The sequence below is a fragment of the Calidris pugnax genome, unplaced genomic scaffold (assembly GCF_001431845.1).
Source record: "Calidris pugnax isolate Ruff unplaced genomic scaffold, ASM143184v1 scaffold85, whole genome shotgun sequence".
Taxonomy (NCBI): domain Eukaryota; kingdom Metazoa; phylum Chordata; class Aves; order Charadriiformes; family Scolopacidae; genus Calidris; species Calidris pugnax.
In genome coordinates, this window is record NW_015090801.1 from 1179 (window position 1) to 12130 (window position 10952).

The 10952-nt window shown below is 51.3% G+C and overlaps 1 protein-coding gene across 1 annotated transcript; it reads left to right on the forward strand.

The window, feature by feature from the left end:
- Nucleotides 1–941: 941 nt before the first annotated feature.
- On the forward strand, nucleotides 942–6707 carry LOC106885385 (interferon-induced very large GTPase 1-like). Its single transcript, XM_014937546.1, has one exon. It carries the CDS (start codon nucleotides 942–944, stop codon nucleotides 6672–6674), a length of 5733 nt encoding a protein of 1910 aa, XP_014793032.1. The 3' UTR covers nucleotides 6675–6707.
- The last annotated feature ends 4245 nt before the right edge of the window (nucleotides 6708–10952 follow it).

Genomic DNA, 10952 nt, shown 5'->3' on the forward strand with positions numbered 1-10952 from the left:
AGATGCATTGTCATCTCCTGACTGTCTGGTTTTCTCCTTTAGGATTTTGGGTCTTTCCTTCCCCGTGTTCTTCCTCCTGAACTGTTGGAGTGGTCTCCAACTTCTTCTCAACACCCCAACCTTATCTACTGACCTGCCATGTGATGGTGTGCTGTCTCAGTTGAGCTGGGGGACCTTGGCTGGCTGTGACCTCTGGAAAGTCAAGTGTCTGGCCAAAAGGAGCATCTGCTGTGAGGTGAGGTGAATCAGACCCCACCTCCATTTTGCTTATTGCCTAAATCTTCACTGACTTTAAAGGAAAAGCTGAGACTAAAGGCTCCAAAACGGGTCCAAGAGCCCGGCCATGAGCACCTTGGATCAACACCAGTGTTGGAAAGGCTTTGTAAGAGCTTTGCGTCCTTGGTGGGACGAGAGCTGAATGCATGGGAAGGCTTTGTGCCCTGAGTAAATCTCTTCAGTATCCAACAGAACTGAGACAGAATTCCCCCCCAAGTGTGGGTGTCAGGAGGATGGGGCCAGTCTTTTCTCAGGGATGCCCAGTGACCGGAAAAGAGGAAACGGACACAAACTTGAACACAGGGAGTTCGGTCTAAACACGAGGAGGAACTTCTTTCCTGTGAGGGTGTCAGAGCCCTGGAAGAGGCTGCCCAGAAAGGTGGTGGAGTCTCCAACTCTGGAGATCTTCAAACCCACCTGGACACGTTCCTGTGCAACCTGCTCTGGGTGGACCTGCTCTGGCAGGGGCTTGGACTAGATGATCTCCAGAGGTTCCTGCCAACCCCTACATTTCTGGGATTCTGTGAGACCCCCAGGTCATGAGGTGTCCCAGGCTGGGCTCCTCCAGCAGCCAAGTAGGAGGAATCCCTGGGCTCCAGCTGCTGGAGAGAGGCCATGGACTCTCTAACATACTTTAAAAAGGTCTGGTTTTCTTTTCGGCAGCCATGGGTTTCCAGGACGACATACCAGAGGATGATAAAAAGGCTAAAAAGCTGCTGGCAGAAGCATGTGAGAAGGAAGGGCTGGATTGTGCGTACTGGCTCCCCAAACTGTCCCAGAAGCTGGGTGTCAAGTCCAGAGAAGCCCTGAAACACCTGCAGTACGAAGACTACCTGGAGCTGGAGTGCGAAGTACGGTACCGCTGGGAAAAACAGGCGCTCCAGAAACTCCTGGAACTAACAGAGAACAAAGGAAGATTTGAGAAGCTGCAGAAGGAGTGCTTGGTGTATATCCCAGTGTGGGATATAATCCTCTTCAATTCTAGAAATGACTTTAGGTCTACCTATCAAGTGAGCAGCAGCCTCAGGGCTGCACACGAAGCACTAACGACTCAGAGTGCCAGCCCCATGTTTGGAGAGGAGCTGGTCAGTGCGATAGAAGAGGCCAGGGTTTTCATGGAGCACGTGAAGGGCTGGGACTTAACGGTGATTGAAAGGAAGCTGCTCAAGCTGATTAATTTCAAAGAGCGTCTGAACGAAAAAACCAAGAACCATAGTGTCTGGGTCAACGTGTGCCTGTCGGACAAAGCTCTGCAGGAGTTCCTGGGGAACATCGTTGAGTTTTGCAAGAGCTCACCTCCAGACAACATCACCTATATCAAGTCTCTGCTGAGGTGCCTCCTGGATCCTTACATCAACTCTGTCAAGGACTTCCCCAGCTCTTCCTCCATTATGCAATGGATCTTCCACACTGAGAAAACGCTTCCCGAAACTCCCAATGTTTCTGAGCTTGACGATCTCACCAAGACACTGCTGCAGATGAAGGACTACATCCAGGAAGTCACCTACGCACCAGAAACCTCTGCATCTGCTGTTCATGAAGCAAAGGTAAAAGCCACCTTGACTGCAAGCCTAGCGATTTACTCCTTGCTCCAGTGTCTCCAGGAAAGGGCACAGAAAGACGTAGAACTGTTGGTGCTCCTAATTACGACCAGCATGGGGTACCGGGTGGAAAGCAGCACGTTTCAGTACCTCCTTGGATGTCCAGAAATTACCTTCATGACAACTCAAATGCAAACGGGACATCAGGAGTATCTGAATCTGAAGGAGCAAGACCTTTACAGAGCCCAGGCCCACCTGCTGCTGACGGGTCTGACTGTAACGCCCGAGCATGAAGCGGTGTCCCCGGAGCAGAAGAAGGAGCGATTAGTTTTCATGGAAGATCACATGAAAAACTTATGGTCCACAGAGATAACAACTCTCCTCGAAAAGCACCGTGCACTCAAAGACTGGGAGATGCTGGAAAGTGGCTTACAGTCCCTCATCAGTGGGCACCTGGATGACACCTGTGATGAAGCGAAGAAAGACATCATAACCAAAGACATGGAAGACACTTTTCAAAGAGTAGAGCCTTCCAGTCAGCCCAAACCCACACCTGACACCGGCAAATCCAACGCAGATCAAGCTGTTGCAAACCAAGACTTCCTCCACTTACTCAAGCGCCTTGGACTAGAAAATCACTATCCCAAAAAGATGGGGATAGAAGATTTCCACATCATATACAAGACGTCCTTACACGACAGCCAGCCCAGCAAGGACAATGAACTACCGTTTTACTTCTTGCAAAAGCTATTAACGGTGGACTATCGGGTGAGGTACCTGACTTGCAAGGAGGAGAACAACCCAGGACCCACACCCGGGCCAAACCCCACAGAGCAAGAACAGGAAACCTCAGATTCCTTTGAGGACTTTTTCACTGATTTGGATAAAGCCCGCAGACCTGCACCCAGGGAGAGCCGTGTGCACCCCATGGACCTCCAGATGGCAATTTTTCATTGTGCCGACGATTTCATGAGACAGTACATGTTGACAAAGCTTGCTTTCTGCCAATTTGCGCTCCCTCTGCTGGTACCGAACCCCTGCACTTCACAGATCGAGCTGCCCATCTGGTCCCTCAGCCAAATCAAAAAGAGCTGGAAAGGGGCTGAGAAGTCGGGAACGCGGGGGACGATTAAGAGTCACAAAAACAAACTCATCTACCAGGCAGAGACGCCCATCGTGTCCTTCATCCGCATCGGCAGTTCTCCCTCCTCTTCCAAGTCTCAGATCCTGAATGCTCTGCTGAGCAAACAAAAGCACGACACTTTCTTCCACCGGCACTGCAAAGGCAGCACCAAAGACTGTCTGCTGATGAAAGGGGTGGTGGAGATCTCCTGGTACTGTCCCCGGGGCAGCGACGACGACAGCTTTGGCTGCTGCGTGGCTTTCTGCAACCTGCACGGAGACGCGAGGGACCACAAAGAGCAGCTGCAGTTTTTGCAGGAGATATCTGCTGTGAACGTGGCTTTTGTGTCCGAGTCTGACCAGAGCGACAGGAGAACCATGACAATTTTGCGTGACCTGTGGCAGTCGCAGAGGCCTTTGGTTTGTCTTTTCACTGAAAAGGAGAATGTGGCAGCTGGCCGATCCAGCCAGAACGTCAAAATAGGTATGAAGAACAGAAACGAGGCAGAATTGATGGAGGAGCTGAGCAAAACCATCAGGGATCTCCTGGAAAAGTCTAACACCCTTTTCAGCCTCGACGCCTGCCTGGACAGAGCCCGCAAGCACGGCTTCGTAGTCGATGAGGATACCGACGCGTGTGTGACAGCCAAAGGAAAGGCTGAGGCGCTGGTGAAGCTCCTGAAGGAAAAGAAGTTGTTTGAGATCAAATCCCAGCTGCTGCCTCTTCAGGGAAAACTGTGGTACATGTGGTGTAAAAAGGACAAGGAGCTCACTCGCCTGCAGGAAAAGGGGAACAAGAGCATCGAGCACCATCGGAGCCAAATTGAGTCAGAGAAGTCAGCCATAAGAAGAAAGCAGCTGGACAAAGCGTTCCCCCTCAACCAGCTGATGAAATCGGTCCTTGATTTTCTCCAGTCGCAGCCAGCAGACAGCAAGAAATACTTCCTGCAGTGGATGAAGGTCTTTATGGACGACCTGTCCTCCGACCGCCTCGACGAACTGAGGAGGCAGTATCACCAGTTATGGTCTGAGATCCTGGCAATAAAGAAAAACAGCGAAAAAAATGATATGAATCCTGTGCTGATGAGTGAGTTAGAAGCCCTCTCCAATGAGATCAACGATTCCTCCATTGGCCTCGAGCATATCTTGAGAGAGGTAGGGCAGATCTATGAAGCTCTGGAATCAACTAAATCAAACAATGAATATTTCAACAAACTGCCTGAAATTGCAGTTGATCTGATGGTTTCGGGGTATCCCATCGAGCTGATGGATGGGGATGCTTCTTACGTACCACTGCGATGGGTCAGGGCAATCTTTGACAGTTTAATCGAGGAGCTTGGAGACAAGCGAGTGTTCGTTCTCTCGGTGCTGGGCATCCAGAGCACAGGGAAGTCAACCCTGTTGAACGCCATGTTTGGGCTTCAGTTTAATGTCAGCGCAGGGAGATGCACCCGGGGAGCGTTTATGCAGCTAATTAAAGTGGACGAGAAGCTGCAGCAGGAGGTGGACTTCGATTACATGCTCGTTGTTGACACAGAGGGACTGCGCGCCATCGAGTTGGCCAATAAACAGTCCCTGAATCACGACAACGAGCTGGCCACCTTTGTCATTGGCATCGGCAACATGACTCTCATCAATATCTTTGGAGAAAATCCTTCAGAAATGCAAGATGTCCTTCAGATCGCCGTGCAGGCTTTCCTGAAGATGAAGCAGGTACATCTTTCCCCGAGCTGCCTCTTTGTACACCAAAAGTTGGGAGAAGTAATTGCCAAGGAGCAGAACATGGAAGGACAAAGGCGTCTGCAGGAAAAGCTGGATGAAATGACTCTGATCGCTGCCCAGCAGGAATTCTGTGATGTCTCCTGCTTCAGCGACGTCATCCGCTTTGACGTCAACACCCACATTCATTACTTTGCTCACCTGTGGGAAGGAAACCCCCCAATGGCACCGCCCAACCCCACCTACAGCCAGAACGTCCAGGAATTAAAGAGCAAAATCCTCCAGGCTGCCAAGAAGGAGGCACAGGGCAGCGTTTTGAGGTTCTCCAGCTTGAAAGATCGAATTAGTGACCTCTGGAACGCTTTGCTGAATGAAAACTTCATTTTCAGCTTCAAGAACTCATTGGAGATCGCTGCATACAAGAAACTGGAAACCGCCTTCAGTAAGTGGACCTGGGATCTGAGGAGCCACTTCTTAGACTTGCAAATGAAACTGGACAAAAAAATTTGGAAAGGGGACTTGCAGAAGGTCACCACAGACCACCTTGAAAAACAAGTGCAAGAGACAAGCGATGCCATCCTGAAAGACATGGAAAAGTATTTCAGTGAAGACAGAGACTGTGAGATCCTGGTCCAGTGGAAGAGCAGCTCGGAACTGAAGCTGAAAGAACTGAAAGAATCTCTTCTTCTCGAAACGAGGAAGAAGTGTGAGAATCTTATTGAACTGAGGAAGAACCAGTCTAAACTGGATGAAAGGAAGTCAGAATATGAGAACGAGCTCCTGAAAAAGAACAGGGAGTCGGCTCTGTCCCTAAAAGGTCAGAAGTTGAGCGAAAAAGAACTGAGAGACAAATTTATTTGTCTCTGGGCAGACTGGATTTCTGAAGTCTCCTCTGCTGCTCCCCCTCTTGAAGAGGTTGATATCGATGTGGACATAGAAGCTTTCTTTACCTGTTTCCAGATTTCCTGCCAAGGAGCCACTTCTGTCACAACATTTGCCATTTTCCTGTGTGACAAGATTGCCCCAGCTCTCCGGCAGGCGGTCTATGAGAGGACAGCTCTTGCCATAGCTCGAGACATGAAGGCTAAAGTCCCAGATTTCAGGGGCAACAGGGCCTCCCTGGAAGTTTGCCTGCTGAGGTACCTGGCAGAAGAAGAAGACTTTGAGATGTTCGAGACCTACCTTAGTAGCCCAGAAGATTTCTTACAGCTTTACATTTGGAAGCGTGTTGATGAGTACTGCTCTGAGAACAGGAGGCTGGAGACGTTGTTAGAGAACTCCCTCACCCTCTGCTACGAATGCATCCTCTCAGCTGTTTCTGCATCAACCAAGGTTGTCAAAGACCGAATAGACAGAAATGACAAAATCTCTCTTTGGCTGGATGCATTTTGCCAGGAACTTGGAGAGGTGCTAAGCTTGCCCAGAAGGGACCTGAAGGGCATCGAGCACCAGGAGGTAACAGACATAGAGTTCCTGAATAACGCCATGACAGAATCGCTGTCTGCCATGAAGGACCAGCTCAAGAAGGAGCTCGCTGCTGCTGACATGAACTCCTTCGAAATCCAGCCTCATGAAATCCTGGCGGAGCAGTTTTCGGGGTGCTGGGAGCAGTGTCCCTTTTGTGGGGCTCTCTGCACAAACACCATGCCGAACCATGACGTGGACCATCAGCTCCTCTCCCATCGGCCAGAATTTTTGGGGGGATACAAGTGGCATAAGACGGACCATCTGGTCATTGATATTTGTTCTAGTCTCGTCGCAAGTGACTGTTCATTCAGGATCGGTGAAGACAAATGGATGCCCTACAAGACATACCGGGATGCAGGACCTCCTTATTCCACTTGGAACATTCTTCCTGATACATCCATGCAAGTGTACTGGAAATGGTTTGTGTCTCATTTCCGGGCAGACCTAGAAATATTTTACAATGGGAAATTTCAAGGCAAAGGAGCAATCCCTGATTCCTGGCAGAGAATTACAAAGCAGGAAGCACTTGACGAGCTGGAGAAACAGTAGGCCATGTTGATAAGAAGGAAGAACCACAACTGCTTTGTGTTTTAGAAGAATGTGGTACAAGTCTATCCACAAAATATTGTTATCACGACTATGACCCCAAGCCACAAGAAGAAAATGATGTATAATGGCTCATAAAGTTGGGTGAAATCAGGTGAGATACTCCTGCCATTGTCCAAAAACTCTCTTCCTTCATGCTGAAGTCAACACCCTCTTCCCTTCTTGCCATAAGCATTTACCTCTCCTTTGTCTTAGAGAAAAAATCCCAAAACCCCATCCCCTGCAGCAAGCAGTCATATGGCCAAGATGAAGACCAAATGGCCAGTGAAGAGCAAGAAAGCACATGGGCCTGGTGAACTTTCCTCCTGCTCTTAGCCATGGTAGCGACTGCTCTTGCCACTTGCTTTGCCATTGAGCAAAAACCTCCATATGGCAGATCTGGAGAATTCTGTGTCTTTGCGGCTTCCTCAGCAGCCATCGGTGGTGTGTGACGTTAGCGTTGGTGCCATCAGGACAGGCTGGTGGCAACAAAGCTATGGTCTGGAGAACATGGAACCAGCTGGGACGGCACCACTGAGGTGGTCGGTGGCCTTTGCTGCTGGAAATCCAAGAGCCAAACCCTCCCGTAGAGTTGCTACAGTGGCGATTCCAGTATAATCCCTTGCAGTCTTTGCTAATAAAGTAGTTGAGTGGGACTGGACTGGTCTCTGTGGCCTTTATTTTAAGGTTGAGTGAGACCTTAGGGTCAGTGTGGTGGAGACAGGCGGGTGATGACTGGGTCCGTGGAAGGGTGTGTGGGAGGAGAGTGTCTGCTCCTTTCAGGGGGTCTGGTCAAAGACCTTCTTTGGTGTCTCAAGGGATAATGTGAAGGGAAGGACGCCATCCAGAAGAACGTGTGGTGAAACAAATCTGCCTGAGAAAGGGTCAGGGGGACAGTGGTGGGAACCAGGCCTGGTTGGTCACACTGACTGAGGAGCAAGAGGGCGAGAAGGTTTGTTCCAGGGCAGTGAAGTGATCAGGTCAACTGGGAAACCAAGGGAAAAAAGGAGAAACAATCCCTCCAGGGCTGGGGACTCCACCACTGAGAAAGGGTCAGGGGGGCAGTGGTGGGAACCAGGCCTGGTCGGTCACACTGACTGAGGAGCAAGAGGGCGAGAAGGTTTGTTCCAGGGCAGTGAAGTGATCAGGTCAACTGGGAAACCAAGGGAAAAAAGGAGAAACAATCCCTCCAGGGCTGGGGACTCCACCACTGCCCTGGGCAGCCTCTTCCAAGGCTTGACAATACTTCCATGAAGAAATTTTTCCCAATATCCATCCTAAAGCTCCCCAGTGACCCACAGCCTCCCCAGCACTGACTGCGTTCCCCACCTCGCTCCTAATGACCAGGCAGTGAGTATGGAACCCACCCTGAGGACCCCGTTTCTCCAGGGAGAGCCCACAAGAGCTTTCCTACCTCTGCCAGGGACACCCCAGCTGCTCATGGTGGGGTTGGTGCTCCAGCACAGGCAACACTGCCCAAAGCTGCCCCTGGCATGGGGCTGCCTGCTCAGCAGAGAAAAGAAAAAAAAAGGGGAGGAAAAAAAGAGGAGGGAGGAAAAAAAGAGGAGGGAGGAAAAAAAGAGGAGGAAAAAGAAAGATAAAGAAAAAGATTTAAAAAAAAAAAAAGATTTAAAAAAATAAATAAAAAAGAAGAGGGGAAAGGGAGGGGAAAGGGAGGGGAAAGGGAGGGGAAAGGGAGGGGAAAGGGAGGGGAAAAGAGACAAACACTATTAAAAGACTTGGAAAATTTTATTCTTTACTGAACTTCAATAGGTTTTATTGTTTGGTTTAACCACAATAAATATCTCAGTAACAGCCCTCATCAGCCTGGAATTCCAACCTCTGCACCCCAGCTCCCAGCGCCAGGACTCCAGGGCAGGGATGGGGGGGCCGGGACCCCTGCCCACGGCCTGGCTGCCTTTGGGGGCAACCCCATCCCAGGGGACCGAGCCTGGCAGAGCCCCCCCAGCCCCAGGGGAGCCAGGATCCTGCCAACCTCCTGGGAAAGGCTGGATGGGGAGGGGACAGACCCAAACCCACCCCACCAGCACCAAACGCGTCTTCCCTGCATCATTTCACAGCCCCGTGGCAGCAGGATGGCCGCCGGCAGCTTTGGTTCTCCAGCCCCGCCATGCTGGGGGGTGGCAGGAGAAGAACTGGGCTGAAGAGTCTAATTTGTGTCTCCAAATTGCTTCTAGAAGGTCGAGGAGATGGCATCACCAGCTCCTTCCCCACCCTTCCCAGGAAAAATGAGCAACCACACGGACACGGACCTTCCAAGATGTTCTGAGGGTTGCAACAGCCACACGGACCACCCGGAGAAGATGCTCTGAGGGTGCAGAGAAGTTCCCTGTCCTGCACAAGCAGAAACCCAGAGCAGGGACCATTCACAAAACCACTCAGGGGAAAGGGTTGGGTCTGAAATGCCCTGTTTCACCCATTTCTGGGAGTTGGGTTCGACACCGCTCCCTTTGCTTTGCCTTTAGGTGCAGGTTACAGGGGGGGAAGAGAGGGATTCAGCGCTTGCCCAGAAGACCAGAGCCAAAACCAGGCCAGGACCCACCCCCCTTCTCTGCAGAGGGGATGCAACCAGCACAACGGGGACCTACCAAACCCAGCAGCCACCTCAGCTGAAAGCATGAGGGACAGAAGGTGGTCAGTCTGAGACACAGGGAGGGATATTTTGATTAATGAGGTCTCCAACCCAAAGCACAGCACCAGCTCCCGCCAAAGAGCCACCACAGGTGACAAGATGAACGTCACCTCAGAGGGTGAGCAGCCGATTTCACCAAGAACCTCTTCTCCTGGGGCAGTTTCACCCTGACCACCTCCTTGGACACCCATCTAGAGACCTCTCAAGCCAGGTCTGACCGTGCCTGGATGGGCCAAAGTGTCTTCTACCAACTAACAGTGACCTTTCCCAGAAGGAAAGAGGTCTCCGTAGCACCCATCATCACTGTGTCCCACCAAGAACAGCATCCAGGCCACCTCGGCCACCGCTTTGACACCCCAGGGTGAGGCAGAAGAGATGGGGAACAGCAGGAGCCCAAGTTTGCAGCCCCAGGCCAGGGGGTCGGAGATCTGCACTGGAAAATCAAAGAGTCAATGAGCTTTTGGCCAACCCAGCTTCATCACCACCAAGGCAAGGCCGACCCACTGCACCAAGAGATTTTAGGGTGGGAGGGAACACTGCTGCGCCCAAGGACTCCCCCTTCTCAGATAAGCAAAGCACATTAAGCAAAAAAGGGAAAAATAAACCCCAAACTGGAAATCAGAGTGCTTTGGAGCAGTTCCTGCAGGTTTGGGAAGGACACAGAGACCCCATGCAGAGTTTTGAGGTGACCAGAGCCCGGTGACACCTCCTTTGCACAAAAATCAACTGTTCCCTGGGATCTGTGTATAGAAAAAAGAAAGGTCTGAGCTCATTTCCAGAAAGCACCGCTTCTCCAGAGACTTCCCAGCTCTATCCCAAGCAGGGGCAGATGCTCCCAGAGGAGAAGAGGTTTGGGACTTTACTGGAACTGACCCAACTGGGATCAAACTAGCTCTGGGGCTACAAACTTGGTGCCCCCAGGGGAGTAACATCAGGCTGGCTCTATTTAAGGAGCTTAACTATCCGTTTCCAGAGCCTCAGAAGCTCACGCTTGCACCATTCCGCTCCCCTGGCCCTGGCAAAGCCACCGTTATCAGGTGGCTGGTGTTCAGAGAGGACACCGTGCCAAGCCCTCACAGTGACAACCACTGAATAGAGAAGTTAATTGTGGGGCAGACGCACCAGGGGAAGGAAGCAGCTAAAACCACAGCCCTGCAGAAGCTGGGTTTTCACAATGTTTGCACGCCCACAGGTCCGCCACAAGGTCTGTACCCATAAAACATCGCCCTTAGTGCAAGAGGTGGTTTTACCCCAAACCCCAGGAGGTCCCAAAACCTGCAGGTCACCTCCTGTCCCAGCTCCTGGTCCCTGAAACCACAGAACTGAGATGGAAAAGGCTGTGCAAGTCCCGGGGTGACACGATGGTGTGTCCCAGGGACCCACCAAAACCTGATTCAGAGCAGCGCGGTGGGGAGCGGGAGGAGCCGGCAGCGTCGGCCACCTCTTCCCACCACACAAGGACCTGCCTGGAGCCTGATGTCCCTTCACGAGGGACCTGAAGGACAGACTGAACCCCCCCCCACCCCAGTGCTGAACAGGTTCTTTTTTCTCGGTAATACTCTGTGTGGAAATAAAATGTGCAAAACAGA

Bases quoted from the DNA above. Each gene is read 5' to 3' on its own strand.
- LOC106885385 (XM_014937546.1), top strand. From the start codon at position 942: ATGGGTTTCCAGGACGACATACCAGAGGATGATAAAAAGGCTAAAAAG.